We start from the raw sequence: 23,557 nt of genomic DNA, 5'->3' as shown, positions 1-23,557 counted from the left end.
AAAGCAGTTAGAACTCATTCTCATCCAGTGGTTAAAAGAGAGTCTTTTAATGTATTTTCTTCAGTAATATTTTACTGATTTAATTATGGTCATTTATGTTTATTTCAATAACTTTAAAGGAATTATTTAACAGTTTTTATTCTAAAAGTCAGATTTTCTCTAATATAGTCTGGCCTCCTTATATAAAATTTCAATTAGGATTTGTTTATATCTAACATTAAGCTCTAAGTAATGACTTAATTTATGGAAATTCTCTGGTTTCTTTTTTTAATTCCTTCATTCTCAGTAATCAGTAATGTAGTGTTAAATTGTGCAGAACACAGCTAGAGTATAACTAACAGGTGGGTTATTTAAGCTATAATTTAGACCTAACTATTGCAACAACCAGCTTTGAAATTGAAGAATTAGTTATTTATTTTTACCTCCGTAATGAAATTCTACAGGGTCCAGTAGTTCCACATGGGCAATTAACAATTGACAATAGTCATAACAATTTGTTTTATCTAGAATTTTTCGTGTGCTGATTGTATCTACATAGTTCATTTCTTTAGAGAGTCCTAGGCTTGGCAGATTTCCAGTGACGACTGATGCCTCATCGGTTCGTCACATCTGTTGATGTGATGTGGCCACGTGCCCTCAGCAGCCGGGGTTATTGTGAGAGTACGCTGTTTGTTTAACGTATACTGTTTTCTCTTTCAGACGGGGAACTGGTGCTTTTAAATCCAGAGTGGGACTGCCTGCGCCTGCTCCTGTTATCAATAGCAAATATGGACTCAGAGAAACAGATAAACGTTTAAATAGGCTTAAAAAGTTAGGTGACAGCAGCAAAAATTCAGACAGTCAATCTGTCAGCTCTAACACTGACGCTGATACCACTCAGGAAAAAAACAATGCAAGTAAGTAAGGGAGGTTTGATAAACGTATCCTTTTTTTTTTTTTTTTTTAAGTGTTTTCACACAATTTGCTTTCTAAAGCGTGCTTCAATAGTTTTGATCTTTTAAATATTGAGAGAAACTCTGGGACTCACGCCCTTCAGCAGCATTGCAAGGTTCTAGAAATGATTTGAGTACAAAAGCAGTCTGTATCCCCCCTCCAGATTCAATACAGTATTTGAGACAGAATTGTCTGCTTTTCTTGAGTAGTTGGTGACTGGATATTAAATCTTCGTCATGTGTGCCAGGGTCATCATAGGTTTGAGAGAAACATCATCAAGGTGTTAGTTTCACTATAATTAGGTCGTTAGGTCCTACAGGAAGACAGGACTGGGGGCTCATCCAGGCACACGCGTGTCCCCGCACCTGGCCAGTCTGTAGGCTGGATGATGGGCTTGGGAAGCGCAGAGCTCTGGCCTCAAGGCCTCCGCTTTTTTGCTACTTACTTGCCTTTTTTCAGAATGAACTGACCCATTCACTAAACCACCAGTTACCAGACTCAGAATTGTGATAAAATAGCAGTTTAAATGTCACTGTACTATGACATGGTATGTCAGCCGCTACCAAAAGTAGCAAGAGAGAGGAAAAGGAGGAATGAAGCAAGCTTTAAGATACCAGTTGTGTGTGGGGGCAAGACCTAATGGAACTGGGAAAAGAGAGAAGGAAGAATAAAGAGAAAAGAGAAGAAAGCCTAAACGAGCAAAAGAAAGCACGTCCTGTTTGTGGAGCTTTGAAGTCCTGGAACCATTCTGATTGCTACTGTTTCCCGTCTGGGTAACACCAGTTTTCTCTAGTTCCACTAAAGTAGTAGGTGCTTTAGTCTGACTTGTCTCCGACAGGAATAAAGTTTTAAAGTTTTGACTTGGGGATCCCCGAAGTATGCCTGTTTGGGCACTCCACATGTCCACGTGGCGCTTAAGGCCCCTCTGAGATCTGATTATTTTAGGCTCTTCTCCTCCAGATGTTTTCAGCCCAACACCGAGTGCTCCCCTCCCTTACAGAAAGTCCTGAAGGAAAGGGAGGGTGTGTCCCACGATGGCGAATGTCACTGCTGTGAATTCTGAACCTACCTGCTGCTGGGAGTCAGAGACCAGACAGAACCTCTAGTGTAAAGCAGCACTGTGTATCTCTTCCGGGTCATGTCCAAAGTGACGAAAAAGAGCAGTTAGTCCGTCATTCACTGTTGACTGTTGGTTCTGATAATAAATGCAGCATAACCAATGTTCGTTTTCCGAGTCTGGTTCCTTGGTGAAACTGGAGACTTGTAAAACCCGTGTATAAAGGTATACATAGAAACACGTAGGAGCGTGCTGCCGGCCGAACGTGCAGAGAGCGACGTGGCTGTCCACGTTGCATGGCTCTGTGACATTCGTGGGGGTGTTTTGTATTTTCGTGCATGAACTATATTTCTGATGGATAGATACTGAACTCAGTACACCAGTTACCTTAAAAGATGGGAATACAAACGTGTTTTGGAAGGTGTTGAGTGTGCTAACTACCATGTGATCATCAGAGTATTTATTAAACCAAATACTTATTAAAAACCTGTTAGCAGTTGAAGAGGTAACAGATGTACGAGACTCGGGCCCCTCCCTCAGGGAGCGTATGCCTTAGCTCCCTCATAGGACAAGTACATAAGCAGCGATGCAGAGCAGACATTTTCTAAAGGTTAGAGGGAACAAGGAAACCTCTGAGCTGTAGTCTCAGCATTGCAGAATAGAAGTTGAGCCCTCTCCTGGGGCCACTGACGTTAGGGCACTTACTCTATGCAGCTTACCCTTTCTGCAGAATGATTGTCTCGAGGAATGCCAGGGTTAGTGGAACAAACTTTGAGGGCCACGTGGCACAGTTGGTAGACGTGGCTCAGTGCTCTGGAGGAGCTGGGGGCCTAGACCAGCCATCTCCGAGGCATCTTACATTTGCCCATGTTCAGGCTCTCTCTCATGCATTCTTTCAGGCTGTATTTCTTCTATTTGTGTCTCAACCCTCCTGTCTACCTGTTTGAAAGAAAGCCTTTTGAAACCGTAGCTGGTAGCAAAGCCAGAGCTGCCTGAGCCTCTCTCCAAGGGAGGTCAGCAGACGTCGTGCGGGCAGATTCGCGTGCTTCCCCCAACACGTAGCTGCCCATATTTATCCTGCCATTTGTCTAAAATTCAGTGACACAGGAGCTGCCTTCTTTGAATAGCATTTCTGCTATCTTTAAAGAAACATTTCTGCCTAGTCGGAAGAAAAATTATTTATTCCTCCCATGCAGATCCTTTTTTGAAAGGTGTCACAAGAGCCACACCTTGACTCTTCGCTCTAGTATCCGGAGAGAGGAGACAACAAGAAATCCATGTCCACATATTCAGTCCGCAACCCTGCACTACAATGCCGTTCTTGGAAGATTGTGGTTTTTTAGGCCTCTGTGCCTCGGAGGCCGGGTCACCCCCCACAGGCATTGCCGTGATACGGGATGTTTGCCACGACAGATGCCACAAGTGGGTGCAAGACCCAGAAGACTCGGAACGAGGTTATTTTAACTGAGGAGCGCCTGTCCCAAAGGTAGTGGACTGGTCCCTCTCTGGCCTGTCACAGATTCCATTAATGGATCGGAATGCTCTTTTTTTTTTTCTTTTTTTTTAAAAGATTTTATTGGGGACGGGGAACAGGACTTTATTGGGAAACAGTGTGTACTTCCAGGCCTTTTTTCTAAGTCAAGTTGTTGTCCTTTCAGTCTTAGTTGTGGAGGGTGCCGTTCAGCTTCAAGTTGTCCTTTCAGTCTTAGTTGTGGAGGGCGCAGCTCAGCTCCAGGTCCAGTTGCCGTTTCTAGTTGCAGGGGGCGCAGCCCACCATCCCTTGCGGGAGTCGAACCGGCAACCTTGTGGTTTGAGAGGACGCACTCCAACCAACTGAGTCAGTGGCAGCTCAGCTCAAGGTGCCGTGTTCAGTCTTAGTTGCAGGGGGTACTGCCCACCATCCCTTGCGGGACTCGAGGAGTTGAACTGGCAACCTTGTGGTTGAGAGCCCACTGGCCCATGTGGGAATCGAACCGGCAGCCTTCGGAGTTAGGAGCATGGAACACTAACCGCCTGAGCCACCGGGCTGGCCCCGGAATGTTCTTCCCTGCTAAGCCTACAGGCTGCTTCACAGGCTTTTCCAAAAGCCTGCTCTGGGCAGCCATTGCCAGTCTATTGGGCACATAAGATGGAAGCCGCTTGTTGTGCCTGCAAAACTCCTTGAATGCACAACTTGAACTGAAGGCTCGAGTTCTGAAGGCGTCAGCTGTGTGTGGTCCTTGTGTTACTGCGGTTCACACTGACCGCGTTTCTGGGGCTTTTCCAGTAGAGAGCATGGACGCAGCCCTGCCACGCAGGAAGCATCCACGGCATGTTGCTGCTCTCGTATCTGGCTGTAGTTCTCAAAGCCCACACAGGGCTGCCTTATGACTTTGAAGACACTCTGAAATGACCATTGTGCCATGCCATGGGTCCTTTACCCATAAGTTGGGACTGGCACCATAAGAACTGTGGCACAGAGTTCTTAAAAATGTGGGGTCTTGAGCCAGAGACCGCAGTTCAAATCCCGTCTCTGCCACCAGACGGACAATCTTAGGCACACTAGGCCAGTGAGCTTGGTCCGCACTGAGGTGTAACAGCTCTTCAAAGAATGCTTATTAGGATTGAGATTGTACTCATTTGTACAGCACCTACCGTATAGTAATTGCTAAGAATGTGTCTCTCCACATACAGTTACTGTCTAGGTTTATGCACTTGGGATTTGTCCTAGCCACTAGGGAGTCACACATGGCGTGTGAGTGCAGAAGCCAGCGTGGCCACAGGCACGCCTTACCTCCACTGACGTGTGTCAGATCACTTAGTCTCCTGCTCCTCTTCCCTTAGTGGGCCACGGCCCTGCTCCTGGGGCCTGCTGTCGCTGCCATTGCACAGTGCCCCCAGGACCGTGGGGGACAGTGAGGAGCCCTGGGCACTTAAATGCACGCTCATCTCAGTCACTTTCCGCGCACTTCTCTTGCCCGGCTTGTCTGTCTTGTTGGACCGTGACTTGATCAGCACCTTCAGCTGCGTTTTTGATGAGATCGTGCTTTTCAGACCAAATGAGAATAGCCTGACAAATACGTACCATGTACGTGAGCACTGTGGAAACAGGACATAGCATCAAGCACAGTCTGTTGTGTGCTGTTTAGAACACAAACGCTGAAGTGCTTGGGCAGTGGTTCGCTGCGGTCGGCTAACGGTGACTCCATCGGAGGGGGGCAGGGGCAGAACCCAGAGGCAGAATCACCATCAAATGAGATTCAGCCGATGGATTAAAGTAAGTGCCCGAGTGAGGGGAATCTGGGTGTCATGACATACGTGGGAAGAAGGATAGCCTGTCGCAGGAGAAAGCCATGACAGGCTCCCTGAGAGAAGTGTTTCCTAAGCGGAATCTTAAAGAGGGTGAGAAGGTGAAGCATGTTCCAAGCAGAGGAGTTTTATAAAGGAAGCTGTGGGGGTGAGTGTAGGACTTGAACAAGCAAAGTTTATGGCTGGAGTAGAAGGTGGGAAGAACGGATGTGACCATAATTTAAAATTTTGAACTTTATTCTGAGGGCATTAGGTTATTGATGTTTCAAGCCCAGAGGTAGCACGGCATACTGGGAAAATCATCCTGGCTCCGTGGTGGGGGACGGAGTGTTGGGGAAGCAATACTGTATTTCCCGGAAAATAAGACCGGGTCTCATATTAATTTTTGTTCCAAAAGACGCATATTAGGGCTTATGTTCAGGGGATGTCATCCTGAAAAATCATGCTAGGGCTTATTTTCTGGTTAGGTCTTATTTTCCGGGAAACACAGTAGGAGAGCCCAGAAAAGGCTGGAAGCTGTTGCTATAGGTCAGGCAGGAGACTGGCATTGGTAATGGAGAGAGGGAGACAGTGACATTGCAGGAGTGGACTCCAAGGGGCTCGATAGGGTGAGGCGGTTAGGGAAAGCAGGCGTCACGGATGGCTCCCCAGTTTCTGCTTGGTCAGCTGGGTGGGTGGTGCTGGTACTGACCAAGATGGCGAACGTAGAAGGAGAAGCAGCCATAAGACTTGCTGGTGAGTTCAGTTGAAGCACGTACCCTGAGCCAGCCCCAGAGGGCAGTCCAGATGCCAGCAGGCACTTGGCGATATGGATCTGTAACAGAGAGAATCGGGCTAGAGAAAGTGGTTCGGGAACTGCCAGCAGATCGATGGGAATAGCCATGGAGGGGTGCGTGCTTATCACCCAGAGACTGGTTTCCCGAGAGCCTAGGACAGCTGAGGCCTGAGGAATTTGGTCTGAGGGATAGATGGGAGAACAGTGTTCCTCATGGAAGACCAAGGCGAGAGGGGTTTTCGGGATAATGAATGGTTAGCAGTGTTGCATTCTGCAGAGAGGTAAGGGCTGAAAAGCCTTCGCTGGATTTCGTGACCAGGAGGCTGTCAAGTTTGGCAGAGGCTGTCTCAGAGGGCTGGATCCAGATTGCAGGGGGATTGCTGTCAAGAATACGATACATGTGTGATTATTGTGTAGACCTGATTGCAGGTGCGAAGTGAGAGTGGGTTGGGGAAAGGAAAACTACGGTTGAGAACCACTAAGCCTGGTCATAGAATGGTCCTCAAAGAGTCAGGCTGAGCAAAGGACCACCATAGTCCCATCCGAGAAAGCTGAGCACAGAACGCCGGTGTGTATTTCCATCAGTAAGCACATCTGCTGAAAGAACACCTTTGGCAAAAGAATTCCCTGAATATCTTTAAATTTTAAAACTAGTTTCTAGCAAGTTCTGTATAACTCCCGTTCATATACATCAGTTGTTCTCACTTTGAGTGCTCCTGCTTTCAGCAAACAAGTGGCCATGGTCACTGATGTGCACACAGATACACGTTCTTGGTTCAGTCAGTGGGTCTCATTCCGGGGAATTCTGCTGGCTTGGGGACCTCAGGGCCATTTATGAGCCAGTCTTCTTGAGTACAGCAGAGCCTTCTATTCTTGGTGGTTTGATATTTTTGGAATGCTTGTTACTCATTCTTGCTCCTCAATAGAATCTAATGGTGATGGTGACTTACTTGCTTAGCCATGCAGAAGGAACAGCAGTCGCCCTGGCAACCCTCCAGCGTGTAGTAAGCGACAGTCTTTGTTGGGCAGTGTGCTGGGCTTACCCACGTTCATTGTTTTATTCTCCCTGTTTTCTGGGGGAGAGATGGTGATTATTTGGCCATCTCAGCTTCCCCCCGAATGATTTAACGGGGTATTCTGATGGGGAAGAGGTTTTCAGATGGAGAATGAGGGGGACTAATTGAGAAATTGACTCATGTGAAATACTGTAAAAATAGGTGCAAATGTCAGTGCAGAGAAAACAAAACAGCAAGATGGCAGAAAGTCAGTGGCAAAGTCAGGCTCACAATGGGAGCAGCTTACACTTGAGTTGCATGTAAGCCTTCTGAAAAGCCCCTCACCTGTTGCATTAGCTCTCAGGTGGTGGTTCCCAGTAGGATCTTCGCAGCCTTTCTGGAGGAGGGATGTCCTGTCCCCCTTTGTCCTGAGAGTAATTCTAGACACTGCTTCCCTCTTTCAGTTTGATTGTTGGCCCCAGGCAGTCATGGGAGGGACGGGGGCCTCACAGTACTGAGGGGACAGCTTAGAATGGTGCAGTTCGTTTGGGTGAATCTCTGCTGGGAATAACAATATATGGTTCTTAGGACCCCTTCTTCTTGTTCGAAACCACTGTGATGGAATTTGTCGCTTCGAGCCCGTTAGTAATACTGTGTTTCTGTTCTGTGTTACTGGTCAAATAATGTGCTTACTTGGAGTTAATGAGTAATGGATTCTAGAAACCTATTTAAAATGACAATTTGAAGAAGAATTTGTGAAAAAAAATAACTATGATCTTTACTTAGCTTCACTTCAAATCTTTTATGTGGTAAAATACTAAATCAGGAAAAGAAACACATAATAGTTTGGACCAGTGTTATGATAGATTAAGGACAAACTTAGAGTGAAATCTAGGTACCTGCTGTGCTAAGAGCTCTTTAACCACCAAATTACTCACAAATGAATAGATGCTGCAGAAATTAGAGGCAGAAATTAGAGAACATAAAACAGTGTAGGGGGTGCTTATGCACTGGCAGAAACTGAACTGGGTCTGCCTGCCTCCGTATGTTCGTATAATCTAAACATTTCATAGCTGAGAGCTGGTCGGGGTGTTGCTTTGTTGAGTATGACTTGTGCTAAAGGCTGTGTTTCATCTTTTTTTTTTTTTTTAAACTTTGCAGCTTCTAGCCGAAAATCTTCAGTTGGTGTGAAAAAGACCAGCAAGAGCAGAACATTAACTAGGCAATCTATGTCAAGAATTCCAGCTTCTTCCAACTCTACCTCATCTAAACTAACTCATATAAATAATTCCAGGGTACCAAAGAAACTGAAAAAGCCTGCAAAGCCTTTACTCTCTAAGATAAAATTAAGAAATCATTGCAAACGGCTGGAGCCGAAGAGTGCTTCGAGAAAACTTGAGATGGGAAACTTAGTACTTAAAGAGCCTAAAGTAGTTCTGTATAAAAATTTGCCCATTAAAAAAGAAAAGGAGCCAGAGGGACCAGTACAAGCCGCCATGGCTAGTGGGTGCTTAACGAGACATGCAGCGCGAGAGCACAGGCAGAGCTTTGGGCGAGGCGTCTCCCCGCGCGGGGAGGCCGCTCCCGGCACGTACACCACCAGACGGTCCATGCGGACGAGAATGAATTTGAAGGAGACCTCTGACATCAAGCTTGAACCAAATACGCCGGATGGCTATAAAAACAGCTTGTCGGAACCTTGCCCAGACAGTGGCGAGCAACCATCTCCTGTGACACAGCAGGAAGACCTGGCGCATGAAACTGCACAAAAGGGGGAAGCAGAGTGTCCTAAGAGTGACAGCAGCATTGCAAAAAAGAAGTCACGCCAAGGAAAACTTGTGAAACAGTTGGCAAAAGCAGAGGAATCCACTCTCCTGCATGATGTCCCCGGGCAGGCCGGGGGGGTGCCAGATGTGACGGGATCCCACCCTGACCCGGACGAGCACAGTGGCATGGAGGGTGTGGCCGGCAGCTACGTGGACTGGGCCCCTTCACCTGTGGATGGGTCAGTTGTGACGTCAGACGGCTTCAAAACAAAAGACAGCTTCAGAACTGCAAAAAGTAAAAAGAAGAGGCGAATCACAAGGTATGATGCACAGTTAATCCTGGAAAATAACTCCGGGATCCCCAAATTGACTCTCCGTAGGCGCCATGATAGCAGCAGCAAGACAAATGACCAAGAGAATGATGGAATGAATTCTTCAAAAATAAGCATCAAGTTAAGTAAAGACCATGAAAACGATAACAATCTCTATGTAGCAAAGCTTAATAATGGATTTAACTCAGGATCAGGCAGCAGTTCTACGAAACTGAAAATCCAGCTAAAGCGGGACGAGGAGAGCAGGGGACCGTATGCAGACGGCCTTCATGAAAACGGGGTGTGCTGTAGTGACCCTCTTGCTCTCCTGGGGTCGCAGATGGAAGTCGATGACTACAGTCAGTATGAGGAGGAGAGTACAGACGGCCCGTCCTCTTCAGACGGAGACGCGGAAGAGGACGAGTATGACGATGACTTTGAAGATGATTTTATTCCTCTCCCTCCAGCCAAGCGCTTGAGGCTCATCGTGGGGAAGGACTCGATAGATATTGACATTTCTTCCAGGAGAAGAGAAGATCAGTCTTTGAGGCTTAATGCATAAGCTCTTGGTCTTCATTGGACCCGGGGGAACTACTTTAAAGAAATAAAAAAATTCCAGTCCATTATTCCTCAACTGAAACATGTTAGCGGCAGCACTTCTCGTTTCTTCCCTTATCAGCATAATACTGTAGAAAGTGTACAGTGTACTGACTCTTCTTAAGTCTGATTTGTGCAGATTTTTATTGTACTTTTTAAATAGCCTTCTTATGTGCAATTCTGAGTTAGAGGTAAAGCCCTGTTGTAAATTAAAAGGCTCAAGCAAAACTGTACAGTGATTGCAACTGTCCACACAGGACGTCGAAAACAATAATGTGGCTACACAATTTTTTTTAACCTGAAGAGCATCGACTGGCTCTTTAATATATGACTAAATAATTTAAAACAAATCATAGTGACAGCATATTAAGGTTTTCTAGTATATGCTAATATCACCAGCAATGATCTTTGGCTTTTTCATTTATTTGCTAGATGTTTCCCCCTTGGAGTTTTGTCAGTTTCACACTGTTTGTGGCCTTGGTTAAATAGCAGACCATTGGTTGGGAGTCTGACTGGTTTCTTTAAAAAAAAAAAAAAAAAGTACAATTACATGCGTGACAGCTGACTTTTCAGTACGTTATATGTATGAGGGTGACAGTGTGCGGGATGAGTTTCGATCCAGCGTATTTATTGCTTGTCATGTAAATTAAAGACCTTGTATTTAACACTTTTCAATCCTTTTAGAGAAAATTGTTCTTTGCAAGAATGATTGGTGCTTATTTTTTCAAAAATTTGCTGTGAACAATGTGATGACAACAAGCAGCATTTATCTAATGAACGACAGCTGTCTTAGTTTGGGTCTTCGAGTTTTCTGTTGCACTTGTAAAATGCTACAAGGAATATTAAAAAACTCTATTCACTTTAACTTATAATAGTTTATGAAATAAAAACATGAGTCACAGCTTTTGTTCTGTGGTAACCTATAAAAATGTTGTCTTTGAAATTCAATGTAAAGAACTGAAAACAATGTATATGTTGTAAATATTTGTGTGTTGTGAGAAATTTTTGTCATAAGAAATTAAAAGAACTTACCAGGAAGGTTTTTAAGTTTAGAAATATTCATGCCAATAAAATAGGAGATTATAAATATATAGTTTTAAGCACTGCATCAGTGGGCGTTCTCGGCTTATGTTAGTTTATGTATGAAAATATCAGAGAGTTTTTGACTATATTATCAATTAAACAAAGGAAGAGTCAGATTTAATTTGTTTTTTTGAAGCACTTTGAGAAGAGAGATTAATTTTAAGTAACTTAATGAGCAAAATTTCGATTACTGCTTTATGTTCAGTATCAATCTTTTCATTTCTCTGGATTATTTTACAAATTATTGGACAAAGAATTTGGGGAGATAAATCTGTAACAGGTGTTGGACGCCAATGGGACTCTTATTTCTGGGAGATGTGTACATGTACTTGCGGATATACGGTGTTCCTAAGTAAAACCAAGTTAGGGGATTCGTGTAGTGTCTGTAGAAAAGTAGCCCATGTTTGAAAATGTTAGAAGGACTCTGCAGAGAATGAGAGGTCCAGTGGAGAAAGCCCGAGTGCTTACTGTTACCTGCTGATTGAGTCCTGCCAGTTTCCAGGTTCGGGGACAGCCTTTAAATTAAGTTCCTTAACACTGTTGCCAGTGGGTTCCAAGTAGAAATTAATAGTTTTCTTAAAAGGATTTCAAATTGAGGATTTTTTTTCTCCTTCCGTTCTTCAGCTGCTCCTTTAGTCTTGTATAGTCGTTCTCCTTTGTTCCGGTGCAGTTTCACCCCTCAGGTATCAGTGTGAAGGCAGCGGCAGACTCCTAGTACACGCTCACGCCCGCTTTGCTCCGTCTAGAGTCCTCACCTGTGAAGCAGGGCAGCCCCAAGGTCTGTCCCAGGCACTCGGAGCACTTTACAGACCGCGTCCAGGCCTCGCAGGGTCCCTGTGTGGGACCAGGGAGACCCACGCCACTAGGGAAGATCAGGCTTAGACCCTGTGTCTGGAAAGGACCAGAGAGCAGAGGGTCACCTCTTTCATTCCCCCCTCAGTCTGGAGTGTCCCGCAGAGGGTCAGAGACCACACTTTGAACTGTTTCTCGGGATGCCAACAGTAGCCATTTCAGGAATTTCAATCTTAAGGAAAAAAAGGAATGAGAGATCGTATTTCCCACTTCTCTCCATTTGAAAGCTTCATTTCAGTAACTTATTGATAATGTTTCTTTTAACTTTATTGCGGCCTTGTCCTTGAGGCTGACCTTCCCATGGGTCTGAGCAGTGACACGCAGTAGCGGTCCCTGCCTTGGGAGTCCGGTGTGCACAAGCGCTCGGCAGCCACTGCTGACGCCTTCCAGGGAAACTGAATTTCCGTTTTTAAAGCTAGGGGCCTCGGAGCTGTGTGGCGTGGCGAGCCCACGCACTGGTGACCACTTGGAAGAGGTCAATAAAACTTTCACTCAATAAAACTTGCAGCTTGAGCTTATGCAATGACTGGTAAAGACTTTGGCATTGTAAGAATTAGGAAATGATCATAGAAATATATGTAAAGTATTCAATTTTCAGTCATTTTTCAAACTACTGTTTTAAATTGTTTTGCTGAGTTGTAATACTTTTGAGATACAATGTATTTCCTTGTACTGAAAGAATGAAAAAAGGACTTTTTCAGCATTTGAGGTAAGTTCTTTAACGTTTCATTAAAAACATTTTTTACAAATATTTTGTACATGCACTTGCAGTATTGAGGTTAATCATTTTAATAAATTCGGAAATTAAAACAATCTGGCCGCTGTTCACTGTATCCAAGAAAAGATCACAGTGGTAATTTTCTCCCACAAGTGTCCATCGAAAGTCGCATTTATAAAATCAAAGTTTCTAAAGCTTTTCCACATCTGTGAGTGTTGAGTTCTCGGAGCCCTGCTCTTCTTTTTACTTCTGGTTTAAAGGGCCTTGTTGCCACTCAGCTGAAAAGAATAGGGCGTAAGAACTCCTCTCAACGGGGAGGCTGGTTTTCAACGACATATCCTCTTACTCCTGAACCCGAGAACGCTTTTGCAACCCAATTTTTAGTGGTTCCTGATTAGTTGTTTTTTTCCCCCCTCACTGAACTGGACAGAACTGGCACATCCAGAACGGGTGTGGGTCCTTCTTTTTCCCAGTTACTGTAGCAAAAGCTAGTTGAAAGGACATAGGACTGGCGCAGGAGTCAGGAAACTGACTCATCCCACTCATCCCCAGGTCTCATCTTTCTGGCACCCCTGAAGGCAGTGCGGACACCCAACCCCAAGGCCAGTTAAGCTTCAGGATGAGCTGCGTCCACTCGAGTCGGTCAGGGTGAGTGGTGCAAACCAGACCAGAAAGCATTGACTCCGATTCATTGAAATACCCCCCTGAACTTGGGTTCCCAGTGGGAAAAAGGCTAACAGGTGGTATGCCTGTTAAGTATTCAGGCCTCTTGTTCAGTCTCAGGTTTTCTCTCCGATGTGTGACTCCTTTCCAATGACCAGTGACAGGTCACTTGCCGCCTGCTGCCCAGAGACCTTGTGTGATTTCTGTTTCTTACATGTGAGGGTTCTGTCCCTGCACGCTATCAGCAAGGTCAGCGAGCTGCCGACCTTGACCTCGGGCACTTCTGTAGCCCAGGGTCAGTCAGGGTAAGCGTGACCCTAGCATGCAAGGGAGGGTGAGGTCACCAGCCTTCTCTCCTGCTGATGTCATAAGAACTTAGGTTTTGTTTGTGTTCACTGATGGGGCCCAGAGGAAAAGTGGATTTTGATTCTCAGGAAGGGGCAGGTGGGGGTGTGGCAGGATTAGGAATGGGGTCACCCACCCAAGCTGTGTACGCCCCTCTTCACTTAGGCCTTAAGCACAGAAGGCGGGCTGCAGGCTCACAGCAATGGTTTTGGTGGTGTTCTTTACAACAGTAAGTCAGTGTGTTACCAGAGCCTATTTTCTTCCTGTCAGATTTGTGAGTTTTCCGCTAAGTGGCAGCAGACAGTGCCTTCTGTCTTTGGGGGGTAACCCCTCAGGGGTAGCAGAGTGTGTCTGGGTCTGCTCGGCCACACCAGAGGGCTGGCAGGGCATCTGCAGGTGGGTCTCCCCGTCTGACACCTGAGCAGGCAACATCCGGAGTGACAGGAGTGGAGTTGTATTTCTCCAGTATCTGTTGAACACCTGTTACATGTCAGGTGCTGGGGGTGGGGAGGCACCGTCTGAGAGGCGTCCTTGTGGGATGTGATTAAAGCCACAGAAGCAGGTGAGATAACCTAAGGAAAGAGGACGGGGCTTGCCAACACAGGTGCCATCACGTTACTCGTCCTCGTGACCCAGGAGAGCACAGCCTGTGGCGGCTGAGGAGACGAGATGGGCTGTGAAGGAGCAAAGGACGACCACGTGGGAGGGGAGGTGCAGTGAGGGGAGGACTCATCCTCCTCACAGGGAACGAGCAGGTCTAACTGCCGAGGTGGGAGCTTCCAGGGGGAGAGGTTCCAAGAAAGGACGTGAAGGAGTTGACCAGAGTCGGGAAGGAGGGGTGGTCTCGGGAGTACGGGTCCTTGGTAACAGGGAAGAGGGGAAAGGCGTTGGGGAGCCAGTTCCAGCGTGAGGGCTTCGATTTTGTAAAGTAGATGGCGAGGTCATCTTGAGAGTGAGGAGGAGATGAGGGGCCCCAAAGGTTGAGAAGCCTGAAGGAGACTTGACATTAAGAAAGGGAAAGCAAGTCGACCATAGAAACCTAGTGTATTTATTACAGAGATCTTCACCGGTCACCTTCTAGGTAGCAGTTGGTGTTCTAGACACCCAGGGGGGCCACAGAAGACGGCAGGGCTGGACGATAAAGGGTCAGGTGGGCAGGAGAAGGCTTGACTGAACCACCCTGGAGTGCACACAGGTTAGGGAAGAGGAGATGAGTCTGCCACCGGAATGGACCAGAGTAAACAGGTCCTCAAGGCCCGGAGACACCCCTGTGGTCAGGGAACAGCCAAGCAGTAGCCAGACAGACACACAGGGAAGACAGGAGGTTGGGGTCAGGTGGGCGCTCGGAGTTTGGAAGGGCTGCACTTTCAATGACGAAGCGGTCCCCAAGAGGTCTGGGGGAGAGTGTCTTGGTTCTGAGAAACCAATTTGGACAGAACTGAGGTCACCCAAGATGATGTCAGACAGCCTTCACGTGAGTCCTGGGAACCAAGCAACCGTGCCCGTAGCCAGACCGAAACTGAGCCCGTGGAACAAACACGGGGAGACATCCGAGACTCGTCCTCGGGATGGGGGGGGCGCCTTGTGGAGGCGCGAGGTGAGGTGAAGGTGAGGTGAGTAAAAGCTCGTTACCTATGTTTCAATGAGTGAGTGAGTCAGCCTGCCTGAGGCCACACAACTTGTGATGAGTGACAGAGCCATACGTCAACCCGAGACCCAGCTCCAAGGCCCCACCGGCTTTGGGGGTCACAGAGCCAGGGTCCCGTGGGCCAGCTGGAATCATGATGCCCCACCTTCGCGAGGTTAATTCTGGAGGTCTCAGTTTCCTAAGAATTCTCCTGGGTGACAAACAGCAATCCCTGCTTTCATTGCCATCCAGTTACGTGGGGCCAGGAGAACTCTGTCTAAAGGTTGTTGTGCGGGTAAGTGGGGTGGCCCACCCCCATTAGTCATATGGACACAGGGAATTGGAAAAGTAGGCCAGGTGTCGTACACATGTTTGCCAGGCGGCTGAGGGGTGTGGATTTGTCTTTACCGGAAAAAGTGAGTCAAATACAAGGCTGCCTCGAGACAACAAAAGCAAAAGTCCAAGGTTTCCTCCAGCCTGGCCAGCTGCTGACGCTGCTACTTTAGCAGTGACCTTACACAAACAATCCCAGCACAAAGGAGGGACCGAATCTAACCAGGACGCTTCTTGTGTTCTCCCCTGAAATATGACTGTGGTGCGTTGGACAGTTGTGTCGTGGGCCAGATTTTGGAACTATATTTACACGAATGGGAAGCAGGGTTCTATTTACAGAAAGTTGATTTGCTTTTCAGAAGCACACCTATGAAACGAGTGGCACTTTTCCCTATTAATGTGTGTTTAACACCCCCGGGCAGCAGGTTTGGGCATTTTGATTTCATTACTCCAGCCGTTTCGGGAATAGTGAGTTGGACGCTGATGGGAAGTCACTAGGAGCAAGCAGGCGTCTCTCCCAGCCTGTGGCAGCTTGGAGGAAGTCCTTCCCAGGGTCACTCCCCTCAAAACCAAACAGAATGACGTTTATTTCCTCCTCTTGCCAGTCAAACGACATTTTTCTTCCCGGGCTAAGAGGGTGAGCGAAGGACTGAGCCTTGCCAGCCTCTGAGTGGGCCAGAGCTGACCCAAAGAACAACTCGGTCTGGAGTCCTGGCTGGCGGTGGGGGGCCTGGCCTGACCTCACCTCACCCCAGGCCATGCTGCTGGCACGGGGTTCAAGCAGGACCTTGGTCTTTTTGCCCTTTCCTAGCTGTGAGCGTGGGCAAAAATCACTTCCCCCTTTCTAACGTCAGCTTTCTCACCTATGAAATGGGGCTAATACTAGCACTTAACCTTGGGATTGTTGGCAGATTAAGTGACAGCACCAGTTAAGCCTTCTCAGGGGGCCTGGCATCCCCATCAGCAGTTAGTGTCAGCTGGCGTTAATATGTGCAAACTCAGGAGTGTGTGTGGCAGCCCCAGCCTCGTGGGCCGCTTCTCTCTGCTTCCGACCTCTGCCCTTTCAGAGAACATCGGCTCAAATGGCCTTAATCACTTCTCCATCCCAATTTCAAAATGCCGGGCTGCTGGAGCTGGTCGCCACCACTGACATGGACAGAACACGATTCCAGTTCTTTCTTTCTTCCTCTAGCCAATGCCTCTTGGCCAACCAAGCCATTGCTTCCTCCGCTCAGCGGAGAACACTGCTCCGTCCCAGTTCCTCCCCTATTCCGCAGGGGTCTTTCTGGACTCACCTCCGTTGACGACCTTCCCTCCTTGAATGCCAAATAGGTGTTGGCCTCTCAAGAGGCACAGGGGCTACAGGAATGACTCCAGGCCAGCCCTTCCCCTCACAAAGAACAGACACACAGACAGCAAGCAAGTGTGCTGAATGCTGGGCTAGATGTATATATAATATGTGACAAGTCTTGTCCCCTCCCACCTCGTTGGGGATTAAATGCTGCAGCCGAGTGATGTGTGGGCACCAGCCTGGCACACAGTGAGTGCTCAGTAATACACTTGCTTCCATTTTCTGGAGTCTAATTTCAAAGGCTGTGCCTTTTCTCTGGCTTCACGGGAGGAGACCCAGCACCAGCCCGGGCTCCCCAACCTCCTCCTGGCCCCCCAGCCCCTACGGTGCCCCAGCCATCCCAGGAGGCCAGAGAAGAAAGGGCGACAGAGAGGCCAACCAACCCCAGGGAGGGAGAGCGCCTTGCCTGGGGTCACACAGTGAGCCGGAGGCAGAGGAGGGCAGGACATGACCCCAGGGAGCACTGGCCGCCTAAGCCACCATGCCAGCAGTGCCCGGCAGTGCCCGGGCAGGGCCGCTCTATGCTCCTGGCTGCGGGCAGCCCCGCCAGCCAGGCAGCTGCTGTTGACATGTGATAACGTGTGTTTGTTTAGCTGGAACCTCTCATCAAAGGGGTTAATGTTCAACTCCCTCCAGTCTCTGTGGCTGCAGCCCGGAGCCAGCGCTGAGACCCTCGCCAGCCCTGGGGCCCACAGCCTGTCTCCCTTCCTCCCCAGACAGCGAGTCAGTTGTTGCCTGGGAGAGCACTCCATGAAGGCCCCAAGTGTCTCTCTGGGCTCTCGGGGACACTGAAGGCCAGCGGGCTGGGCTCCACACTGCGGCTCCTGGGAGGAGGAGGCTGAGGGACGGCTCACCAGTGTCACACAGCCCACAAGGCTCCACCACATGGCTGGGAGCCTGGGGACCCCTGGTGGGTTGTGGCTTTAAGTATGGGGGTGGGGCTGGTCAGCGGCCCTGGATTTCACTTGGGTTAGGGGGTCTTTGCTTGCTTTTCTCTCTGCCTGGACCCCGTCTCTGCCCACCCCTGACCTGAGCAGTTCCTGTCACCCCTCAGGCTTCCGTGCAGATGTCACCTCCCAAATCCTCTCGCCCTCCTTGCCCCCTACGCCGCTCCAATCTTCTCTTTGCTCAGCCCTGATCCTCCAGCCCCATGGGGTCCTTTGGGCCTGATGGATGTCAGACCCAGGGAGGTCTAGGCAAGTCACAGGCTGATGGGGGAGGGGCTTCCTTCCTGGAGAAAGGAACCCTCGGGGCACTCAGCGTCCCTCCTTAGGTTGGCCAGAAAGGGCTCAGGTCACCCTGAAAAGCCAAAGCCTCAGGCTACCACCAGCCATGGGAGCCCCTGGGCCAGCCTCTCTTCCTCCCTCCCAGTGAAGCGGGAAGCCCAGGGGGCCGTGACCATGTCATCCTGCCCAGCAAAGAAAGGGCGGGAAGCAGGGAGCAGAGCTGCCACTGGACCTGGGATGTTGCCTGAGGTTTGGGGTGTGGAGGGCTGAAGGCCAAGAGGTACATGGATGGGGGCAGCAGCCTCTCTTGCTTCCACCTGCCATTGCCACCGCCTTCATGCCAGGGAAGCGCGGTGGACCTGCAGGGAATACACTGTTCTCCAGCCCACCTCTGGGCACAGAAACTGTCGCTTCCCGGGGGCTCCCACGCATCCCTAAGGGCTGGGCGCCATGAGCACTGAGCTCAAAAGCCCAGCCTCATCCAGCTTCAAGGAACCTTCCAGATCTACTTCTGTATAGCCAGGAAATAGAGAAGTAAACTGAGGCCCACTGACGGGCCCAGAGTGTGTGAGGCAGGGCCAGAGCAGGCCCGAGGACCTGTCCCTCCGCCAGGCTCCCTGCTTTCCTTGTGGGCAAGAAGGGAAAGTGTGTTCTGCTTCAGGGGCAAAGCTGGAGGCATGAGAGAGAAAAGGGCACCCTTGGCTACCACTGTTGCAGGATGCCCAGAGGGAGACGAGGAGCCTGGGGGCAGCCCCACCCCCGCCTGCCAGCCTTCCTGCCCAGGTGGTACTTGAGCCCAGGGCCACCCAATTCTGAAGCTGCCCCCATGCCCCCCAGTGCCCCGTGGACAGTGGGCAGTGAGGACACAGTGGGGCAGCGAGGCCAGCATCCAGCCCTCGGTCAGAGAAGAGACAGACTGGGCCGCTGTGAGGTGAGCCAGGCCGTGACCGGCCCCACACCAGGCAGCATTGCAGACACTAGGTCAGGTAAACTGGAGGCAGCAGCTATTGCCACACGGCTTCCACAGGTCTCTGTGTCAGCGTGTGAAGACCGGCTGACCTTGGACTCTGGCTATCAGGAGGCACAGAGAACTCGACTTCTTCCCTCCCCCAGCGTTGGCCCAGCTCCTGCTGCCACAGCTCCCTGGGGCTGCCTGCAGGACCACTCACTCCAAGTCAATGTATTCATTCACTCATTCATTCATTCATTCATTCGTGGGGTGCTTGCTGGGCACCTGCTCTGTACCATGAGCTACACTGGGCACCAGGGAATCCCCCCTCCCTGTGGACTCATCCCCAGCCTGACAGACAGACAGACAGACAGACAGACAGACAGACAGACAGACAGACTTTGGTTGGGAATCTGGAACAAGGGACAGAGCAGGGGCATCCTGGGAGGGTGGCAGGCACCGCAGAGAGGACGTCTCAGAAAAAGTGTCCTTTGAGCTGGGTTCTGAGAGAGGAGGAGGCGGGCCGTGCAGGTGGGGAAGGGCCTGCAGCCCCCCACACCGCCTCAGAAGCAGACGTGTCCCCACCCTTTCACAGCTCTCGTTCATTCACCAGTCTCTTCCCTGGGCTGAGAGCTGAGGCGTCAGACACGGCGCGTGACCTGACACTACCTCATTTTACCACTAGAGTGACACTGCTTTAACAGTATGTCCATGATAGTGCAAAAAGGAAAGAAAGAGGGGTCTGTGGTGGAGTCGCAGAACGCAGGCTGTGGGATCAGGCAGCTCGGCGGAATCTGGACTCAGCCACTTGCTGGCTGCCATGTTTTCTCAACGGTGCTTGTGGAGCTTTGGTGAGGATTAAACGAGATGACTGATTTAATGTGCTTGGTCGGCATGGTGCCTGGCATTCGATCACCTCTCGATAAGCAGCAGAGCTTGGCTGTTGGGAGAGGCCGTCCTGGATGGAGGCTGGCCTGGGCACTCGGTGTTTGAGTGGGAGAACACTGAATACTCCCCTCACCCAAGGGAACATTTCTTCTTCTGGGGCTTCCTGGACCTGTGCTGAGGGTCAGCGTGTCCCTGTGGCCACCTCTAAGTCCACCCAGCCCTTCAGGTAAGGAAGAACGGCCAGCCACTGTCAGCAGGGCTGGGACCAGAGACAGGTTTGGGCCATGGTTCCCTTGTCATGGTCACTTGCTATGTCCACTTCCTGGATGCCAGTCCCCTTCTTGGGAAAAGGCCACTTCTCAGTCCGTGTGGGTCAGGGTGGACCAGTCTCCCCTCGCCTGACTACAGCGCTGGCCAATCAGAGGGCACGTCCCCCGGGCACGGTGACTGGTCTGAGGACGGACGTATGATCAAGCTGGGCCAATGAAATGCAGCTTTGGGACTTTAGGGGAGACCCTGAGGCCAGGGGAGCTCTCTCCGCAGGGGTTGCTTCATTGGTAGGTCGTGAGCCTGGAGCTGCCACACACCTTCTTGCCAACCTAGGGCGAGGCCACCAAGGGAGTTAGTCGGATTAGCCTGATGTTTACAACCCCAGGTGCCTCAGCCCGCAGCCCAGATTTGAAACCTGCTACCGTGCTGGGATTGGGACCCCAGAGGTCAGGCCAGAGGCTAGCCTGGTCACTGATTTGCTGTGTGACTCAGGGCCAGGCCTGCTCTAAGCTTCTGTCAACAGCGGGCTCTGATCCCCGCCTTGTGAAGTGTACAGGACTGGCAAGGTTCTTGCCAGGCCTGTAACCTCCTGTAACCACGAGGTGACAGGCCAGGGCCTTGGTCACCCACTGCTCCATTTGGCAGGCTGCCCGCCCCCTTTGTCCTGCTGTACCTGCCATGGGACCCTGACCCGCACCAGGCTGGCTGGGTGTCGTAAGGCCTGGGGCACAGGCGCGAGGAGATGGAGGCCTCACGCTCCTGGGTTTGAATCCACACCCGCCACCTTCGGGCTGTGTGATTAGGGGGAAATGAGGTCACCTCTTTGAGATTCGCTTTCCTCATCTGCTACATGGGAATGGTGATAACGACAACTAATTGTCAGCTGTCACCTAGGGATACACACTGGGCTTGAACGTTCCATGTGTTATCTTGATTTCTGCCCACGGTCACGTGAGCTAGGCCTCACCTCTGCGTGTTCTAATGAGGAAACTGAAGAAAATAAGACTAAAACCCACAGACCCACAGGACAGAACTGGGATTTGAACCTCGGTTTTTTCTGTTCTAAAGTCAGCGTCCCCAACAACTTCCTTGAATGCTTTCCTTACCAGGTCCTGTCTCAGGCAAGATTCAGCCAGGAAAACGGGATTTCAAGCAGAGGGATTGAATCCAGCACGTAGGGACTTGCAAGACCATGGGCACAGCTGGGGGAGTGGAGGGTGGGCAGCCCTCCCTGGCGCTTGGAAATCCGAAAGCTCGGGAATTGCAGGGTTTGTATCCATTCTACTCACGTTGGGCATTGTGGTCTCCTGTTTGGGGCTGTTATCAATGGTCTGGTAGACATCGTTCACGCACGTCTGTTGGTGGACCTAACACTTATTTCCATCAGGTGCAAGAACGGGTTCTTAAGATATTTGCACGTTCACAATCCAATTATTTCTCCACACTTTGTTATGAAAAATTTCGAACCTACAGAAAACTGGGAAGAATTGTTCAATGAACTCTGTATCCGGTCCACCTGGGTGTCACCACCAACATTCTTCTCTAACTGCCTTATCGGCTCTCTATCCATCTGCCCATCACTCCACCCACCCACTAGTCTACTTTTATTGATATAATTTTAAGAAAAGAAATGGATACAAAATTATCCAAAAGCCATTGACCCGGAGAGATTGGGAGGAAAAGCAGCAAACCCCCAGAGGCCACGGTGATTTCTGCTTGATGGGATTTTTATTTTATTTTTTTTAGTATTTCCCAACTTTTCTGCAGCGAACGTCTATTAGTAATTTTGATCAAGAAAAAAAATCCATTTTAAATAAAAAAGGAACTTTGTCTTTTATAGGATTGGAATTTCTCTTTGGGGAAAAGAGGCAATGGAGAAATGAGTGGGGATGAGGGTGGAGAGGTACTTGCATCCACTTCAAACATAGAAGGAGCCCAGAAAAGAACCAGGTGCCAGAATGGTGGTTGCGGAAGGGAGGCGGTAATGGGGAGTTGTTGTTTAATGGGGATAGTCTCAGTTCTGCAAGAGAAAAGAGTGCTAGAGATTGGTTGCATGACAATGGGAATTTGCTTAATTAACACTACTGAAAGACACACTTAAAAATGTTTAACATGGTTGAGTTGGTCATTTCAGATGAGAAAGACCAAATTCCTGGGAAAATCTGAGAGTGTGATAACCCCACTTGGCTCATGGTTATAAATGTAAACTCAAACTAGTTGAACCTGTTATAGGATGTTCTTTAGGAACATTCAGTTTTTCAGGGGAGTTGAGAAGGGCAGGTATAAAGGAGCCAGCTGGGTTCACCTAGGATGGGGCTTTGCTAGGTGAACACAATCGAGGAAGGCCAACTGCTGTAACAAAGAGCCCCAGATTGCAGCAGCTAAACACCATAAAGCTTTGCTTCTGGCACACACAAATCCTTGCAGGTGTCCCTGCTCAGTCATCTCTCCTCGATGCGGTAACTCTAGGATTCAGGCTCCCTTCTTCTCACGATACTGTTGTCTTCACCTTGCAGCTCCCTAGGCCACCGTGGAAGGGGAAGGGAGTGTGGGGAAGGCACCCCAGATATTTCATGTCTGGAGCCTGCAGGGACATGTATGACTTCTGTTCATATCTTTGTCCCATCATGTGGTGGGCAGGTCGCCTTCCATGTGGTGATCCAGGGACCCAGGCACCTTGGAACTATTGCCGTTGACTTCGCTCAACTAATCTATTTAAAAAAAAAAAAGCCAAACAGTCACTTTTGCTAAGCCACGTCACCAAACCAAAACTTAATAACTAACCTAAGTGCAGTTTCAGCCTCTCTCTGGAATGTAATTTTTAAGCAATCAACCTGAAATTTCCTGATCAGCTCTAGTGAGGTCATCTGCCTGAGAAGAACCCCTGCCTGAAATAACCCACTCTTTTAACTTCTTGGCCCCAACTTCTTTCTGCCTATAAAAAACCTCCCATTTTGTACAGCTCATTGGATCTCCTTTCTAGTTGCCAGATGGGATACTGCCTGATCAGGAATCTGTCGACTGAGCATGAATGAATCAGGAGATTCACCAGAATTAAACGACAAGGTTACATTCAAGAGTCTTAAGGAAACTGCAACTCGGGAAACACTACCAGGCAGCTCCAGGGTTTTCCGAAGAAAAGTTGAGAGTTTCTATGGTAAAAAGTACATTCGTGCGAAGAATCAGTCCTGTCTTCTTAGCCTGTGGATTGGCCCGAGATGGTTCCTCTAGATGCCTGCTGGCCTGGACATCCGTTCCTAAATTCTTCAGGGGGTCATGTGTAGGATTTGTTGGTGAAAGGATGTCTAAACCTAAATTTTTCTTTTATTTTTCTATTACAGTTGACATACAATATTATATTAGTTTCAGGGGTACAAAACAACATAGTGATTAGACATTTATGTACCTCAGAAAGTGATCACCCCAATAAGTCTAGTACCCATCGGACACTGTACATAATTCTTACAATATTATTGACTATATTCTCTATGTACACAAACTTTTGTAAGAATTTATTTGAGCCAAATTTT

The 23,557-nt window shown here is 49.0% G+C and overlaps 1 protein-coding gene across 9 annotated transcripts in view; it reads left to right on the top strand.

Moving 5' to 3' along the window:
• Positions 1 to 12,421, top strand: part of KMT5B (lysine methyltransferase 5B) — a 53,139-nt gene extending 40,718 nt beyond the window's left edge. For all 9 annotated transcript variants that reach the window (XM_074336824.1, XM_019717498.2, XM_074336829.1 and 6 more), the window contains 2 exons: positions 700 to 896; positions 8,210 to 12,421. In XM_074336824.1, coding sequence (XP_074192925.1) covers positions 700 to 896; positions 8,210 to 9,687 — 1,675 coding nt within the window. In that variant the 3' untranslated portion in view covers positions 9,688 to 12,421. The remainder of the gene's footprint in view (positions 1 to 699; positions 897 to 8,209) is intronic.
• Positions 12,422 to 23,557: the final 11,136 nt, after the last annotated feature.

The sequence above is a fragment of the Rhinolophus sinicus genome, linkage group LG06 (assembly GCF_036562045.2).
Source record: "Rhinolophus sinicus isolate RSC01 linkage group LG06, ASM3656204v1, whole genome shotgun sequence".
Classification (NCBI taxonomy): domain Eukaryota; kingdom Metazoa; phylum Chordata; class Mammalia; order Chiroptera; family Rhinolophidae; genus Rhinolophus; species Rhinolophus sinicus.
The sequence above is the reverse complement of the archived record's forward strand: the minus strand, read 5'-3'. Positions and strand labels throughout refer to the sequence as shown.